Source organism: Gekko japonicus, unplaced genomic scaffold (assembly GCF_001447785.1).
Source record: "Gekko japonicus isolate JY-2015 unplaced genomic scaffold, Gekko_japonicus_V1.1 scaffold2494, whole genome shotgun sequence".
NCBI classification, from domain to species: Eukaryota; Metazoa; Chordata; class Lepidosauria; order Squamata; family Gekkonidae; genus Gekko; species Gekko japonicus.
In genome coordinates, this window is record NW_015170349.1 from 221523 (window position 1) to 240551 (window position 19029).

The 19029-nt window shown below is 50.3% G+C and overlaps 1 protein-coding gene across 1 annotated transcript in view; it reads right to left on the minus strand.

Annotated features, from left to right (window-relative positions):
• The window catches only part of REXO2 (RNA exonuclease 2), a 19652-nt gene extending 870 nt beyond the window's left edge, over positions 1-18782 (minus strand). Inside the window, exons 1-6 of the mRNA XM_015418202.1 lie at positions 18634-18782; positions 17391-17474; positions 15916-15993; positions 11065-11176; positions 2987-3095; positions 1737-1790 (exon numbers count right to left, since the gene is read on the minus strand). Of these exons, the coding sequence (XP_015273688.1) occupies positions 1737-1790; positions 2987-3095; positions 11065-11176; positions 15916-15993; positions 17391-17474; positions 18634-18777 (581 nt within the window). The 5' untranslated portion in view covers positions 18778-18782. The remainder of the gene's footprint in view (positions 1-1736; positions 1791-2986; positions 3096-11064; positions 11177-15915; positions 15994-17390; positions 17475-18633) is intronic.
• Positions 18783-19029: the final 247 nt, after the last annotated feature.

Below are 19029 nucleotides of genomic sequence, written 5' to 3' on the forward strand. Positions count from 1 at the left end.
GCCACGGATGGACCTCTGCTCCATATGCTTATCTAATTCCCTTTTGAAGCCCTCCATGCTTGTAGCCACCACCACTTCCTGTGGCAGTGAATTCCAAGTGTTAATCACTCTTTGGATGAAGAAGTACTTCCTTGGGTGAAGAAGAGCTTAGAGGGAGCATTGCTCCCCACCTACTGATAACCGGCCATACTTAGTTACATCAGTGGGCCGGATTCTCCCTATGGCAAACATGACTATTGTTTTTATATGTTTTAATGTGTTTTAAATTTTGTTGTGTTTATCGGAATGCCGTGACCCGCCCTGAGCCCGTTTATGGGGTGGGCGGGATATAAATGCAAAAAATAAATAATTTTTTGTCTTGGCTCAGGAAGGGTGGCTCCAGAGGAAGCTAATTGATGCAGTAGCCAAACCGCTCGCTCACAACGTTAATGCCAGCAACTCACAAAGTACAATTTTTGCTCACAGGATCCCACAGCTTAGAGGGAACACTGGTTGTATGCATAGGTGTCTGTGTGTCTGCGCGCGTGCGCACTTCATTCACTCTTCACTCACGCACAGGCTAAATATGGTATCTCAAAGGTGCGTCTTGGCACAATTTGGACCCGAATACCTGCAGGCTGGCCGCTCTACGTCCTTTCCCGATGAGGGTGGGGAGAGCCAGCAGGTGAGTCACCTGGTGCTAAGGTGATTATGCTGGCCTTGAGATCTCCCAGGGTTTCTTGGGGGTGGGGAGGGAGTTAAATTGGGTTGGACTGGATTACAGAAGCTTTTAATTTAGAATTGTAAGCCACAAGGTAAAGATGGGGTATAAATAGTTTAATAAGTGAATGCAGGGGGGGGGGGGGGGGAGAACGCCGCGGTGCAATATGCATGCGTTCAAACCGGCCTCGTGATAACTGCAGGCGGCTTCTGGCAGGACCAGACCTCTGGGGCATCAAGCGCGCATCGTCCGCTCTGACTGACCGCACTCTCTGCAGGGATCGGCAGGGAAATCTCTCCCCAACACCTTTAAGCGCAGAGGCCGTGGACTGGACCGGGACTTTCGGCCGGCAGAGCAGGCGGCCGCCCTGGAATTCCAGTTGAGCCTCCAGAGCGGAGGGGTGCCCTGGCGCATGCAGCGGAAGGCAGAAAAAGACGCGTTTCTCTCTGCCGGGAAAGGTCATTCTTGTGCAAGTCAAAACCCAGAGACGGAAGCAAAACGATGTGTTTCCGCAATAAAATCTCAGCGGAAAAACACGACCCCCCAGAGCCATAACAAAACCCTCCCCTTTTCTTCATAGAGAGGAAGTTTTCTAAAAGCGAGTCTGGCGACGAAGTGGCTCCAGCTGATAAAAAGACACTTCCGTCTCTCAATGGACTAATTCCCTGCAGTTATTCCCATGTCACCACACGGTGGTGCCTTTGTCAAAAAGGAGGAACGCCAGTGCCCCCACCACTGGGGTTTCCTTATGTATGAAACTGATTCTTTCCAAAGACACATGCTCCACAAAGGAATTGTTTGGGCACCTTTACAAATGTCATTCCTTTGTAAACAGAGATGTGGCCTAGCCTTATGAAAGGCACCCTGCACCCATCAATTAACCTATTTACTCCATTTATAGCCCACTTTTCTACCTGAGGGGGGCCCAAAGCAGCTTACATTGTTCTCCTCTCCTCTGTTTGATCCTCACAACAACCTTGTGAGGTGGGTTTTAGGCTCTGCATGTGGATGCTATTCGTCCCAGAGAAAACCTTACCTGTGAGAAGCAGCCTTCTTTGGAGCAAACTTGTAATCCTCTGGGAACCAGCGTCTGCACAAACACGCACAGAGAGAATTCCAGAGCTGGTCAGTTCTTCTCAATTATCTGCACTCAAATTAGGTGCCAAGCGCAAGGGACTGGGGGGGGAGACGGCACCACTGTATTGCAAATGTGCCTGTCCCCTCCCACAGAAGCCCTGCAATCCCCAGGGGGTTTGAAGACGGTACCACTGTATTGCGAATGTGCCTCTCCCCTCCCACAGAAGCCCTGCAATCCCCTGCTAAAAAGCTTGGCACCCCGAAGTCGTCGATTTTCATATGAAAACAAATAAAACACGGTTCCAGCCTTTGCAGAACCTGCAGTGATTTATTTACTGTATTGCAGAACGTGAACTGCAGAACAAATTATGCAAATATAAACAAGTGTATGGTGAGGAGAAGAGGAAGACGAGGAAGAGGAGGAGGAGGAGATGATTGGATTTCTACCCCACCCTTCACTTGGGAGTCTCAGAGCGGCTTACAAACTCCTTTCCCTTCCCTTCCCCACAACAGACACCTGTGAGGTAGGTGGGGCTGAGAGAGCGCTTCCCAGAACTGTCCTTGAGAGAACAGCTCTGACAGAACTATGGCTTGCCCAAGGTTATCCAGCAACTGCAAGTGGAGGAGTAGGGAATCAAACCTGGTTCTCCCAGATTAGAGTCCACACGCTTAACCACTACACCAAATTGGTCTCGATAAGCATCATTTGTGATGGCAGAATCTAAATCTATTGAAGGAAGTCTCCAGTTCTGACCACAGAAGTTCTGGGAGCATATCCCACAAAACGCCCGCAAGACCACCTGACGCTCCATTGGCCAGCACTCTCGGACAGGCTTGCCAGCCATTCCAATTCATCAAGCGTATTCGGCTTCTCTCTACCCCCCCAACCCCTTTCCCCCTTCCACACCCACAACACACACTCAACATTCTAATGCTCCAAGCGGTGGCAGGGAGGAAATTAAAATACAAATATTTTAAAAACTCACTGACATCACCTGCATGATGACGTCACTCCTGGGACTATCTGGAATTGACAGCAGTCACTCTAGGAATCTCTGAAAACTCTATGATAAAGTAGGCAGCCATCCCTAGAGTGACTGTTCCTGCTACCAGTTATTCCCTGTAAGTGATGTCCTTGTGCTGCCGAGACAGCTCCACACACACACACACACCACGTCCTTGCCTCCCCACTCCCTAGCTATCACTCACCTGCATAGCTCTTTGACGGTGCTCACATCGATGATGCGGTAGTGAAGATGCTTCATGAACTGCGGCATGTGTTTGTCAAGAAACTTCTTGTCCGCATGAACCGAGTTTCCTAAAACACAAGCAGACACACCACTTCTGAACACGCGAAGTAGGACTGGAGGGCGGGCAGTAGAGGGTGCCACTTTGACCCCTGTCATGGGGCAACATTGCCCTCCCACACGTGAACTCCTGGACTTTGCGTACTGTTGTTTTTTTTAATCTCTCTGTGGAGCCCTGACCCAAATTAAACCCCCTAAAGCAGGAAAACCTGAGTGCTGAGATTCTGCAAATCCTGAATAGGAGTTCCTATAAAGAACCAAACACTTCAGTGGGGTGAAAGACTCTCAAGTTGAGAGAGAGAGCGATACATGTGCTAGAGGGCCTGGGGTTTCACCAACTGCACTGTGGCGCTTGCTTTTGGCAGTTGGTACTACAAAGCCTTGGAACTCACAGTGCTAAACAGATGTTCCCCTGGCAGGCCTGAACAGCAGGGGCACCAGGGGTGGTGGTCAAATGCCCTGCAAGGCTGAGGGCCCCCAATGCATTGCCTAAGATTAGTAGACAAAACAGCCATGCCACTCCATCTGTCTGTCTGTCTGTCTGTCTGTCTATCTATATCTATCATCTATCTACCTATCTATCTACCTACCTATCTACCTAATCTATCTACCTACTTATCTACCTGTCTTTCTACCTGTCTATCTGTCTACTTATCTACCTAATGAACCAGCATTTGTGGCTCTTAATGAATTTATCAACAATATCAGGCATTTATTATATCAGTATTCCACACTCTTAAATGTAGTATGATATCTCCCGGATGCATTTGGGGGAAGATGTAGAAGGAGGGCCTCCAGGCTACGTTTTGCCCCAGACGACCTCTCTGTGGCACTGCTGGGCGCAGAGTCAGAAGCTGAGCTCTCCAAACTGTCCACCTCCGGCTGGTAGCTACTGAAGGGCTGATTCTCCCGGCTGGCAGCCCGGTGAACGGCAGACTCGGCCCGGCTGCTGCCTCTCTCAGAGCCGCAGCTGTGTCTGGAGACAGCAGCCAAACCATCCCACAGACGTCACGCTCGATCCCTTGGCCTTTTTTCCGTTCCCCACTCCAAAGTGCTGGGAACCCGGCCGAAGCAGCAACTGGCTGACTGACCAATAGGGGGAACCCTCCAGGCAAAAGGTCCACACACAGACCTGCACTCCCCCTAAGCAAGAAGCAAAGTGGGTGGGGGTCAGGGACAGCACCCCCTCCTGCTGCCTAGACTATGAGAGTCATTCCCTAGCCAAGGCCTGTGTCGGAAGACCAGAGGTAGGCCTGCTAAAGATGCTTGGAGACCTCCACACCAGGCTCAGGGAGGAAGCCCTCTGCATCACTAAAAAGCTCGGCCAGATGAGCTGACAACGCAGGAGAGGAGGAGGAGGAGGAGGAAGAGGAAGAAGAGGAGGAGATTGGATTTATACCCTGCCCTTCACTTTGAGTCTCAGGGCAGCTTACAAACTCCTTGCCCTTCCCCTCCCCACACTGTGAGGTAGGTGGGGCTGAGAGAGCTCTGACAGAAACTGCCCTTGTTCACGGACAGCTCTTGTCAGAACTATGGCTTGCCCAAGGTCATCCAGCAGCTGCAAGTGGAGAAGTAGGGAATCAAATCCAGTTCTCCCAGATTAGAGTGTGTGCACAAGGGTCATAGCCTTAAAGGAATCGACAGTCTCGTGATGGACAACCTGGTCTAACGGGCAGCACTACGCGGGTGTTTCGCTCCAGGGAAGAGCAAGGAGAATTCCAGATGAGAAGACTGCGATAGCTGTCTGCGAACAAGGAATGTTCCTGGCATCGAGTAAGAGGCACACTCCAAACTCAGTAAGGAATGCTCAGAACAGTCTAGCAGGACCCAAGAGATTCAGGGAGGAAAGCGGCTTTTCAATTTCGGGGAAGGAGAGAGGGGTCAGCCCTGGGCATTAGTCCAACTGAAGTCAACGAAGCTTGGAGAAGAACAGAGGTGAGTGGGAGGCTGCATCACTGCCAAGCCACCGCCAAGCAAGATGGAAGACATCAGAAGGCCAGCAGAGCAAGCCGCTTTGCCTGCCAATTGGAATGCAGCGTCAGACCCATGTAAACCCCTGAAAGCTGCAACTGATAGGTCCACGCCACGCCCCTAACAGGCTCAGCAAGAGCTCCGCTGATCACATCGCAAATCCAAAGTGTCCTGCCTTGTCACTAATCAGTCCAGGAACCAACAGGGTCACCCCGGTCCTTTTGATCAACGGCAGAGGGGCTGTTCCTTTCCTTGCAAATACGAAGTGTACAACGTTACTTGACTGGTCGAGGGAAAGGGATTACTGTTATGCAAAACCATATCTAGAATTCCAGCATGCAACTACTGGACTAGAGTTCATCCCCAGGGCAAAAGTGCAGAACATGAACGCATCTTCCTTCAGCCACAGAACTTCACGAAGCATGAAACTGATGCGTAATGGTTGGTATTTAAACCTAAAGAATAGAAATAGAAATGTGGGCCTCAGTTTAGATTAGTGACCTGTATATCTAATGGATGAGAATGAGTGCCGAAGGTATTTTGCCAAGAAATATCACCAGGTAGAAATGGAAATCCAAAGAACTTTATATCGGGGTCAATGGTTATGTTGGATGCTATAAACTGCTAGAACCGCTAGAGTATCGTTGAAAGCATTGTTAAAATGAGAACAAATATGTGATCTGTATCTCTCTTTTTCTCCGAAAACTACTGTTTAATGTCCTTGTTTTTTTCCTGTTTGTTTGTTTGTCTGTTATGGAAAATCTAATAAAGAGAATACACACACACACGGAGATCCATAACACGTGCTCCATTTCCTGGCCAATACCGTGGGACAAAGCCAAAGCTTCAGGCCTGTAGCTACAGTGGGGCATATCGGGGCCCGGCCCCCCAACTTACTGCCAAGCCTCCCTGACTTCCCATCCAGCCCCCCCCCCCCGGCTTTCCATTGTTTATTTTATTTGTGATGCTCCCTTGGGGGGGTGTGGGGGTGTCTGTGCGGGGTGCCTCCCAACTTATTTAAAGGGCCCCCGGAATGAAAAAATCCTGGCTACGGGCCTGCAAAGCTTGTATTTGTGACTTATTTACCAATGTGTCTTCTCACTCTAGATATATATAGTGCCTGATATTAAGTTATTTCAGAACACGCAATGGCATCAAGATGATTTTTTAAAACAAATCCAGATGAAGCGATTTTGCTTCATCCGAGTAGTTGTTCTCAAGGTAGATCATGAAAAAGGCTATTCGGAGAAAAGTAACAAGACCGACAAACTGCTTGCATGTAAATAAACCGGGTGGTGGTGGTGTTATTTTATGAGCAGTGCTCATCTCCGTTTCAAAGCCGAAGAGCCAGCGCTGTCCGAAGACGTTTCCGTGGTCATGTGGCCGGCATGACTAAACACCAAGGCACACGGAACGCTGTTACCTTCCCACCGAAGTGGTACCTATTTATCTACTTGCTATTTCTTGCTTTCGAACTGCTAGGCTGGCAGGAGCTGGACCTAGAGATGGGAGCTCATTCCATCATGCGGCACCCGGGTCTCGAACTGCTGAACTACTGACCTTCCACAGCCTGCAGTTCAGCGTCTTAACCACTTGAGCCACTGCAGCTGATAATATTAGGGGAGAAATGACCAATCCATTATTTGATTAGTCATTTTTCCTAATATTTTAAACATGTTTTATATTTTGCTCCTAGCCTGAGGACTGTTTAATTAACGTAAATTTGGAACGCTGAATGTATTTTTAATGGTTTTTACTGATAATCTCTATGCTGTCACCCCCACGGTTTTAACTCGGGAGCCACTTCGAGGAGCTCTCTGGAGAGACGGCACACACATTTCCCAAATAAATTTATATTACTGCGCGTGTCCATGTCAGCAGTATGCTGTAACCTTAGCATTACCCTACGATTATAGGCTTTCTGACATGTGTTGCGGAGCAAGGCAAAGATATCCCATCTGCTTTGCTCTTCTCTGTCTTTATTGATTCTTTAGCACTCTTGATGAAATCAAATGGGGAAAACTTCTGTTAACTGCTTAAGAATATCTTTGTATGCAGATGATATCACCCTAATCCTGACAAATCCTGCCAGTTCTATACAAGAAGTACTTAAGTGCCTGACAGCTACGGTGCAGTATCTGGTTCTGAGGTCACCCACCCACCCGGTTTTCTGCCTGTGTTATTTATGGCAACCTCCCTCTTCCCATAGTGAAGTGCTACTACCAAATTCTGAACCTCAGTATACACAGGCACTGGCCCCTACTTTACTTTTACCTGGACACGTGTGGGGCTGCTTTGAATACGCAAGGGGGGTGTCTCATGTGTTGAGCGTCACCCATAGGTAGCCATTTAGGAAACCGTTTAATGGGCATCAGTCCTCTCTGGTGAAGTTAAAAAATATTGTCAACCAGAAACATACTCTGAGATGGGCCATTTTTCCGGAGTGATATTTAGGAGCCGACTGCTGAATCTGAGAATCTTTGTTCAAGCGAACTGCGCTCCCCTGAGAAATTAAAATTCAAACTGACTTCAAAGACAGCAGCATTTAGGTAAAAATCAGCATTATAACAGGGAGCATGGCACCTTTGATTGTTGCTTTCAACGCATTCCATCTAAATTGTGACTTTCTAATGTGTTTTTATAATCATTTTATTTATATTGTTTGTCATGGGTTTTTTTAAATAGTTGTTATTATCGTAAGCCTCCTTGAGTTCTTGCAAGGGATAAAGGTGGGCAATAAATGCTTTAAACAAGCAAACAAACAAATAATATTCTCATCTATAGGGCAGGAAATGCTCACAGGCTGACTATACACAGGGCCTAAACATGGCCAGCCAGCATGGCGGGGTGCGTGGGCGCTCGACAGGGGCTGGAGAGACTCGGGTTCCAATTGGCCACGAGACTTCCAAGGGTGACCTTGGCCACTCATTCTTTCCCAGACTGGATCTATATCAGAGAGTTACTGTGAGGATAAAAGGGAAGACGGAAGAACAGCATACGTGTCCCTGAACACTTTGGAGGAAGGGTGGGTTGGAAATGCACCAAATAAACAAACAAGAAACCCAGAGAATCATAGAGTTGGAAGGGGCCATACAGACCATCTGGTCCAACCCCCTGCCCAATGCAGGGCCAGCCTAAAGCATCTCTGACAAACATGGGTCATTTCCTGCAGGAGCGCACAGGAGCGGAGCTCCGGCAGTAGAGAGCAACAAGCTCCACCCCCTGCTCCCAGCAGCCCTCAGTCAGAGCAAGAAGCAGCCAGGAAAGCCGCAGAGCTCCCCCTGGCCCCCCGGTCCAAAACAGTCCAGCGGTACCTTTAAGACCAAGTTTTATTCAGGTACAAGCTCTCCCTCCTCTGCGAGGGCAAATCTGCACGTCCCCCCCACCCCCATAGCTAGCAATCCAAAACAGTCCAATGGAGCCTGAGCGGTGGGTGTTGCCTTCTGACACACTTCTGGTGATGTCAGGGGGTGTGGCATATTCAAACAAGTTATGCTAATGAGTTATGCTAATGAGCTCCTGCACCTCTTTTTCTACGAAATGACCCCTGCTGACAAATATTCGTCCAGCCTCTTCTTGAAAGCTGCCAGCGAAGGGGAGCTCACCACCTCCCTGGGCAGCTGATTCCACCTCTGAACCACTCTGACCTTGAAAAAGTGTTTTCTAATATCCAGCCGATACCATTCTGCATGTAATTTAAACCCCTTTGGGTCCTATCCTCCGCTGCCAACTGGAACAGCGCCTTCTCCTCCTACAAATGACAGCATTTCAAATATTTAAAGAGCAATCATGTCCCCTCTCAATCTCCTCTTCTCCAGACTACACATTCCCAAGGTCCTCAGCCTTTCCTCGTAGGGCTCAGTCTCCAGACCCCTGATCATCCTCGTCACTCTCTTCTGCACCCTCTCAATTTTGTCCACATCCTTTTTGAAGGGAGGCCTCCAGAACTGCACACAGGACTCCAGGTGCGGCCTGACCAAGGCAGTATGCAGAGGGGCTATGACCTCCCATGATTTCGATGATATGGCCCTTTTAATACAACCCAAGACTGAATTTTCCTTTTTTTGTTTTGGCAACCTTGCATAAATTCATAAGGAAGGAAGGTAAAAGGACACTGCAATCAAACTTCACTACAAAACATCTGGTCTATAAAACGTTTCAACTCAACAGGGTTCATTTGGGGCCTAGCATCGTCTGGTGCTCTCCTGAAAAAAACATGATCAAAAACCTCACTGGAACATCCGCCTTTCGGTTCCTATATGTTTCTTTTTAAAAGGGAAGGTCCCTTCTTAAAGACGACCCTCAGAACTACTCAGTATGGAACACAGAGGACAAGAAGAAGTGCACTTGCTCCATTTTTCAGCTAGCTTCCTTTATCCATAGTAATCGCCTCACCCCTTTCAGATAGCCATCTGCCTGAGTACAGCATAATCTCTACCCAGTAGATGAGTTTAGAAAAGAAAGTAAGTTATCAGGAATCTTGATGCTATCTTAGGAGGCCCTGGTAAGGACAACAGAACACAACCTTGCTAAACTTGCTCGGCTAATTTATCGCCTCTCACTGCTGCTGTGAGCATCTCCTTTGCCAACCTTGCATATGCCTGAACGCTGCGAAAGAAATGTCCCAAAGTGGACCCTACTGCATTTTACTGTCCTTGATCCCCACTGCTTAGATGTTTTCCCCCCTTCTATGTCCAATGTGTGTGTAGGTCAGAGGTCATTTCGGGGGGATCGCGGGGGATCGCAGTTCCCCCGGGTGAGGTACGGGGGGCGGGGCACATGACGAAGCCCCGCCCCCTGCTTCCGGCCCTCATTCAGCCAGGAGGAGGCAGGAGAAGAGGGAGGGTAAGTTGCTTCCTCCCTGCCTCTCCCCACCCCTGCCTGCCTGGGGCCAGGGAGGGCCTTCGCGGGGCTTCCTTGCCCTCCCGCCGGCCTTGCAGGTCCACCGCCGGGCCCCTCATGGGGCTCGGCAGTGGAGCTGCAAGGCCGCCACTGGCGGCCGGGACCGTTGGGGGCGGGGTGTGTGGCCTTATGACACACTTCCGGTGATGTCAGGGGGTGTGGCATATGCTAATGAGTTATGCTAATGAGTTCCCCTAGCTCTTTTTCTACGAAACGACCCCTGGTGTAGGTATATATGCAACTAGAGCCATAACCGGCTAATTTTGTGCCCGAGGCAAGAATATAAAACATCTTTTTCGTAGTAGTTATTTTGGTTAAAAAAACCCATAAATAACCAGAGAAATAACAACACATTTATTTTAGTCATGATATGCTCTTTGTGCACCACTCAGCTTTATGCGCGCCTGAGGCCAGTGTCTCCCTCGCCTTGCCCTTGCGACAGCTCTGTATGCAACCCCGCTGTAATTTGTTTAAGGCAGGATAATTCTGTTAATTTTCAGACTAGCTATGAGCAATGTTCCCTCTCAGCTGAGTGAGTGTGAGCTAGCTCACAATTCTTTAGCCTCCGGCTCAGACATTTTGCCTTAGCTCAGGAAGGATGGCTCCAGAGCAAACTGATTTATGCAGCAGCCAAATGGCTCGCTCACAATTTTAATGCCGGCAGCTCACAAATATAGAAGTTTTGCTCACAGGACTCCACAGCTTAGGGGCAGCCTTGGCTATGAGTGATTTGGTCTTTTATTAGTCATATAACAATTTGTAGAGCATTTCTACCACGTTTTTATTTCTATTTGTCTGATCCATTTCGCTGTCATGTACCTGCCATGGATCTTCTAATTTGCTGTCAACTGGCAGCCGATTCATAGCAACCCCCTCATGGGGTTTTCGAGGCAAGAGAGGAACGGGGGGGGGGGGGGTGTCTGCCATTACCTTCCTCTGCAAAGTGACCCCGGCCTTCTCTGGAGGTCTCCCATCCAAATACTGGTGAGGGCTGACCCTGCTTAGCTTCTGAGATCAGACGAGATCCGGCAAACCTGGGCCATCCAGGTAAGGGTATAAGTGTGGTACATGAGCTTACAAATAAATCTAAAAACAAATGCCTCTTACCTGCAAGAGGGCAGAGTCCCGGTGGTGTCTGCTGCCGGACAAAAGACAGGAATTCATACTCGGCCTGGCGCAGAGATACTGTGCTTTCTTTCACCGCCCTGGTAAGGCCCGACTGCAAGAAAGAATCAGCCAGCATTAGGGCAGTGCCATGCTTCCAAAAGCTGCTAGCAATTTAAAAAGAAGATGCCAATCAAGGGGGATATCAGTCAACGAACATCCGATAAGCATATGGAGCATAGGTCCATCAATGGCTATTAGCCAGAAGGTATAGATAGGGACTCTGGGGCAAGGGATGCTCTGTCTTCTTGGTGCTTGGGGGGGGGGCAACAGTGGGAGGGCTTCTGGTGTCCCGGCCCCACTGCTGGACTTCCAGATGGCCCCTGGTATTTCTGGCCACTGTGTGACGGAGTGTTGGACTGGGTGGGCCATTGGCCTGATCCAACATTGGCTTCTCTTGTGTTCTTAAGAGGGGATTGGATGGACATATGGAGCAGAGGTCCATCGATGGCTATTAGCCACAAAGTGTCCTGGATCCACTGCTGGACCTCCTGATGACCCCTGGTATTTTTGGCCACTGTGTGACAGAGTGTTGGACTGGATGGGCCATTGGCCTCATCCAACGTTGGCTTTTCTTATGTTCTTATGAGTCACCTGAGAGGCAGACTTCTGGGGGGGGAGCTATTTGAGAGGCGACTTTGCCATGCTTATAAAGGAGCCTCAGAGGGAGAAATGATTTTTTAAAAAACCAGGGTGGTCAAGTAGGCAGCGTGCCTGAGGAAGAGCTTACCCCACCCCCACACAGACACGCTCAAGGCAGGGGCGAGATGAGTGGTGTGCAATTACTGACATCAGCAAGGGGGCTGGATGGAGGCCCGGCCGCCCGGGAACGCAGACTTCAGCTTAGCCAGGAAAACAGCTCCAGGAAACAGGAAAAGGAGGAAGGAGGGGTCAGTGAGGAGGGGAACTCCTCAACCTCCAAGGGGAAGTTCCTAGACAATATATCTCAACGTAACAGGAAGCTGGTCGGTCCATCGAGTTCAGCACAGGGAGGGAGAGCCTCGGCTTTGCATGCAGAATGTTCAGTCTCCGACAGCCTCTCCAGTTAAAAGGGCTCAGGTAGGAGGAGATGTTACAGACCTCTGACTGAGTCCCTGGAGAGCCGCTGCCGGTCTGAGAAGACAAGACTGACCTGGGTGAATCCCCCCCCCCATGTATTACATGTATTAACCACCGCGAGAATATTATACGCCAAATATTGGAGAAAAGATTAAATACCTTCAAAAGAAGAAATTGCAAGTAAAGTTTTGGAAACAGCCGAGATGGACAAATTAACCTTATTTTTGAGAGGACAAGAAGAAAAATTTCACAACACATGGTCGAGATTTTATACTTGGTTGGGAGACGACAACACATGGACTATATAACTCCATAACATATATTGGAGATAGTATTAGGGCCCCGGTCACACGGGCTGGAAAATGCGGGGGGGAAGCGTGGCTGTTTGCCCCGGGGCAAACTAACGCGCGACTGCGCGATCAGACATCCGGTTGAGGTCCCGTCGAGGTCCCGTGGCTAGGGGGGAGGTACCGATCCCACGACAGGCAAAGAAGCGGGGCGGCGCGGCAAACGGGGTTGTTGTGGGGTTTTTTACTTTGAGCCTCAGAGGGAGAAATTATTTTTTTTAAAACCAGGGCGGTCAAGTAGGGAGCATGCCTGAGGAAGAGCTTACCCCCACCCCCACACAGACACGCTCAAGGCAGGGGCGAGATGAGTGGTGTGCAATTACTGACATCAGCAAGGGGGCTGGATGGTACCTCGGAGGTACTAGTTTTTTGCCCTGGATCTTCGGCGGGAAGCCTCGGGTGAGCCACGGGAGCTCTACGCTTCCCAGATGTGGCGCTGTGATCGCACCCGGAAAATCCGCCTATCATCCGTCTCTGTAGCGTGGCAAATGCTCCGTGTGACCACAGCCAATAGATATTATCTACACATATATGCAGACTTTATGGATAAAAGATTTTTTGCTTTATGGTACATACATTTTATAACCAACTGGATACTGTAAGAAGTAATTGAACAGGTTATTATTACATAGATTCAGAAGACCCTGAATTTGTATGGAATGATGATTTGTTCGTTTTGTATGATGATTTGTGATAAAAAATTTAAAAAACGATTATTATTATTTTTTAAAAAGACTGACCTGGGTGGACCAAGGGTCTGATTCAGCAGAAGGCAGATTCAGGTGTATGTTCCTGTGTCTGTCTGTGTGTTCTCGCTGCCTACAGCCGGGGCTTGGGCGGAGGTCTTTGTTTCTTACCTGGCTCCCTGAGAGTGTTTAAGGGAAATGGCGGGGATGCAGTGAATGGCTTTGCCCTCCCAAGGAGAAAACCGGGTGTCCTGTCTAGACAAGGGAAGCCCATGCAACCCTGAAGCTCCCCAGAGAAGGTTACAGGAAGAAGAGAATTGCCCCCTCAGAAAAAGGGCTGGCTAAAAACGGAACAGATATGTAGGCCAACAGAGCAGGGATGGTGTCGGCATACCCCAGGGCGGGGCAGCGGCCAGGGCCCAGGACTTCCGGCAAGGCCAAATTTTCACACTGACCCCCCACCCCACCCGTGTACCTCTCCTGCCACCTGTCCATGTAAGAACCTAAGAGGAGCCCATGTTGGATCAGGCCAATGGCCCATCCAGTCGAACACTCTTTGTCACACAGTGGCCAAAACCCAGGTGCCATCAGGCGGTCCACCAGCCTGTGTGCCCCCGCCCATTTCCTAGCAAGTGCTCCACTACCCAAACTTCCAGCTTTCCGGCATGGAGAGGAAAGTGCACATGGGTTGTGCACAGCTGTGGCACTCTGAAGAAGAAGAGGAGATTGGATTTATACCCCGCCCTTCACTACCCAAAGGTGTCTCAGAGCGGATTACAAACCCCTTTCCCTTCCCCCTCCCCACAACAGACACCCTGTGAAGTAGGTGGGGCTGAGAGAGCTCTGACAGAAACGGTTCTTTTTCAAGGACAGTTGTGACAGAACTATGGCTTGCCCAAGGTCATCCAGCAGCTGCAAGTGGAGGAGTGGGAGATCAAACACGGCTCTCCCAGATTAGAGTCCGTGCACTTAACCACTACACCAAACTGGCTCTCTGAGGGCCACAGGGGGCAAGAAAGGGGCACACACATTAGGAGGGTATGTGAGGGGGAGAAGAATATAGAAATCGGGACGAGGGAGGGCTGTGGGTGGACAGAAGGAAAGGGAGGCGTGAGGGGTACCTGGTGGTGGATATGAGGGGGCCCTGAGTATTGTCTGCCCCCCAAATACATAACCCCCATTGAGAGAGACGGATCTATCCTCAGCCCCATCCCAACTGGCAAAAGGCCTAACACTGTGACAGAGAGGCAGGGCATTTCCAAGCCCTACCCCAGTGGAAAAGACAAGTTTTGCCCCCACCATAACAACACCCCATAACTCTGCCCCTTTGGGGCCCCCACAGTGCCTCAAGACTGCAAACTCCGGGCTCCTACATACACAACATGTCTGCTTCCCCCTCCCCACAAGCCCTAGCTGAGGCCGGCAGATGTTTCTTCAAGAGAACACGTTAAAGGTAAGAGCTGAACAAAATGCCTGAATTCTGCTGCTGGAAAACTGAAAAGTGAGGTGAACAAAAACGTTCAGCCACCGAGACGGAATTGCGTAAGCCGCTGGCACGTTTCCATGAACGCAATCAAGGAATACGCTTCATTTTGCAGAGGATAGTTTGGGGAGGCAAGTGGAAGGTGGGAAATTGACAGGAAGGCAACCAAGGCTCCCTCTAAGCCGTGGAGTCTTGTGAGCAGAAATTCTACTTTGTGAGCTCCTGGCATTAAAAAGGCACCACGCACTAACTAAGAACTTTGGGCTGACGGCCAAGGCCTGAGTGTTGCACTTTTCTTGATAGTAGAAAAGAACCACGGTCCAGGAGCACCTTAAAAAGTAACAAAATTTGTGGCAGGGGTGGAGCTTTTGTGAATCACGGCTCACTTCATCAAATAGGAAGTTATCTGAAGAAGTGAGCCATGACTCACGAAAGTTCCAACCCTGCCACAAATCTTGTTAGTCTAAGGTGCTCCTGGCTCTTTTCTGCTGCTACAGACAAACATGGCTCCCCATCTTGATTTTTTTAAACAGGAGGAGGAGGAGGAGGAGACTGAATTTATACCCCGCCCTTCACTTCCCAAGGGAGTCTCAGAGTGGCTTACAAACTCCTTTCCCTTCCCCTCCCCACAACAGACACCCTGTGGGGTAGGTGGTGCTGAGAGAGCTCTTGACAGAAACTGCTCTTTTTCAAGAACACCTCTGACAGGACTACGGCTTGCCCAAGGCCATCCAGCCAGGTGCGAGTGGAGGAGTGGGGAATCAAACCCGGCTCTCCCAGATTAGGGTCCGCGCACTTCACCACGACACGAAACTGGCCCTTATTTGAGAACCTATTTGAGCTGTTTCTTTTCATGTCTTTCCATCATATGAACTTTATACCCATCTTGATTTTTCATGACAGGATCCCACTGACTAGATGTCCAAACACCCACTCAAAACAGAAGGGCCGGGTTTCCTGACCGAGCCCTGTCTTTCGCCAACGAATCCCCTCCCCGGCTGAGACGTAAAATCTTTAATACAGAACTACATTAAACAGAGGCGAAAAATATAGATTTTTTTAAAAACATATTTATTTTATCATTTCCATCTTGGAAGAAATAATACTGGCTCAGGGAGAAAGTGGGGGCTCTAATGAACATTCACCCCGCCGCCTTAAAAAAGGCCGAAAGACCAAGCATTTCTCTGAAGAACCCCAGAAGAAGCGACAGCCCCTTTACCTGCCCATGATGTTCTTTGCACCAGTCTGACATGCCGTCCAGCAGCTCGTCCGGCTGCTTTATTATCAGGTTGGGACCCTGCCAGTGAGGAAGAGACAGAAACAAGTCACTGGACCAAGGCCTTTCGGCAGAAGAATTGCAGGCTAACCTCACCTTTAAAGCAAGCCCCTCGAGCACACCACTTTCCCCTGTGGGCAAAGCAACATCTTGAAGGGCTTCTGAGCATAGCTCAGGGCCGTGGCTCAGTGGCAGAGCATCTACTTGGCACGCAGAAGGACCCAGGCTCAATCCCCAGCATCTCCAATTAAAAAGGACCAGGCAGTACATGAGTGAAAGAACTCAACCTGAGACCCTGGAGATCTATAAAGAGGGACTGTGGCTCAGTGGTAGAGCCTCTACTTGGCATGCAGAAGGTCCAGTGTTCAATCCCCAACATCTCCAATTAAAAAGGGCCAGGCAGTAGGGGATGGGAAAGACCTCTCTGGCCGAGACCCAGGAGAGCTGCTGCCCGTCTGAGTAGACAAGCCTGACTTTGATAGACCAATGGTATGATTCCGTGTAAGGCAGCTTCATGGGTTCTTGTGCGTTCATGCACAGAATGTCTTCCTTTGCCACTGAAGTTCATCGTCCTTAGGGGCAACTACGCTGTGGCCCAGGGTTCCAGCGCCAACCCCAAAATGCAGACATCCCCCCCAACGCCTGCTGGGGCCCGATGCCTTCATGACAGCTCAGTTTTGTCACTCCTGATGAGCAGAGGGTTAATTTCTTTCCCCCACTGCCATGTCAGAAATCATTCCTTCAAATGTAGAACAAAGTTTGAGTCCAGCGGCACGTTTAAGACCAACAAAGTTTTATTCAAAAGTTTAGCCGAGGGTTTCAGGCTATTTCCAAGCAGGTTACCGAAAGGCCACTCTCTGTCCTGCAAACGATGAAATGGGTAAGTGGTCTAAATATTAACACATCGAGCAGAATGCAACAATTACTGAATTATCTGAAGAACAATTAGCTGAAAAATGCACGCACACGCGCGCATGAAAGCTTCTACCCAGAATAAAACGTTGTTGGTCTTAAAGGTGCCGCCGGACTCAAATTTTGTTCTATTGCTTCCGACCAACACGGCTACCCCCACCTGAATTACTTTCATTCAGGAACTATGTAAGAGCCCCAAATGATAAACATCTGCACGCTTACTTACAAGCCACAAAGTGAATTGCTAAAAAAACACCTGATTGGGTACTGGGCCACACTGCAACAGCGTTTGAGCCCACAAAGTCACTTCCCGGGCGGCAAACATCTGGAGCTGGCATAGCCAGAAGGGGCTTTTAACCAGCCAGCTGTTTTGCAAACCATTCAAACTAGCCTACGTGCGCCCCCCCCCCGCGTGTGAAGGCCAACCTTCCACGTCAAGGAACCACCAAGAAGGAGGGAGGGAGGGAGTTGGCGCTTGGCGGGCACCCATTTGCAAGGCCACCTACTTCAGCCAAGACGTTCAAGTCGGAATCGGTGATGAGGCAGGCCATCTCGATGATCTGGTCTTTCTCAATGTCCAAGCCCGTCATCTGGAGCAAAGGCAGAAAATTAACAAACGTTTAACAGGTCAAGGAATCTTTTTGTTCCACCGGGTAGGAAAGAAAGCGCATCCTGGGCCAGTCCCAGCAAGCATGAATGCTGAAGACCCCCACATCTAGAAGTCTCCAGCTCCGCCCCCCAGAGCCCCGTCTCCAGCTCCAGGGGAATGCCAACCTTACGGCATCCATCTTCACCACAAGCTCCACAACATTACAGTGGAGGCAGTCAGTGTTCCCTCTAAGCTGAGTTAGTGCGAGCTGGCTCACAGTTTTTTAGCCTCCGGCTCACACTTTTTGTCTTAGCTCAAGAAGAATGGCTCCAGAGCAAACTGATTTATGCAGTAGCCAAATAACTTGCTCACAATTCTAATGCCAGTAGCTCACGAAGTGGAATTTCTACTCACAGGACTCCACAAGCTTAGAGGGAACATTGGAGGCAGCCCTCCCCCATGCTATTACGGGCTGCGACTTCTCCCCCCTCCCGGCCACGCCAAGGCAGGCGCCTTCTGGGTCCAGACCCGATTCATTGATTTATCTCCTTTGCTTTATGTCATTATTATTAGACTTCTGGATCGCCCAGTCCCTGAGTACACAAGGCTCTGGGCGATTGACAACAGTTAAAAACAATATAAAATGGCATTCTTAAAATCAACAATCAATGAGTCCTAATTTAATACCCCGCCTTCCCCGCAAGCTGGCTCAGGGCGGTTTACAAGATTAACGGAGCAGAGGCACCTTCCCACTTTCTATGGTGCTCGAGGCTCCTATGGTGTACTATGGGATGGGGGTAGGGTTACCAACTCCAGGCTGTGAAACGGCTGGAGATCTGGGGTGGAGCCTGGGGAGGGGAGGGACCTCAGCAGGGAAGTGACGCCATCGAGTCTGCCTCCCAAAGCTGCCATTTCTTCCGGGGGAGGGGAGTCATCTCTGTCCTCTGGAGAGCAATTTTAATTCCGGGAGATCTCCCGGGCCCACCGGGAGGTTGGCAATCCTAGTGGAGTCCCTCCCCGTACATCATTCGCACAAGGCAGGCGGGCCTCCTGGGCTCCAGTATGAGCCTCCCCCCCCCCAGTACACATCCCATGGTGATGGCAGTACACGTGTCAGTCCCTTCGGTTGCACACGTGTCCCCGGGCGGGCGCCTGCTCACCTCCAGGTCCACCCAGACCATCCTCTGCCCCATCGCGGCGCCGGCCTCCGCCATGGCCGCGCCTCCTCCTCCGGCCCCCGAGCCCCACCGACGCCGCCCCGCTACCGGCTGCACCCACCGCCAGGCCCTTCCGCCGGCGCGCATCGCCACAAGGCAGAACCGACTGCGCACCACAACTCCCGAAAGGCACCGCGCCGCCTCCGGCTCCACCTAAACGGAGGCCTCGCCGCGCAGCCTGCTGGGCGGTGTAGTTCGCGGGGAAGGCGAAGGGGGTGGTACTCCGAGGAGCCGTGGGGCATGCTGGGGGTTGTAGTCTCTTCTTGAGCAGCTGTTCTCGCCTGCCTGCAGCTGCCCTGGCGGCGGATCCGGGCCGCCCCTCCCAAGTCCCGCTTCTTT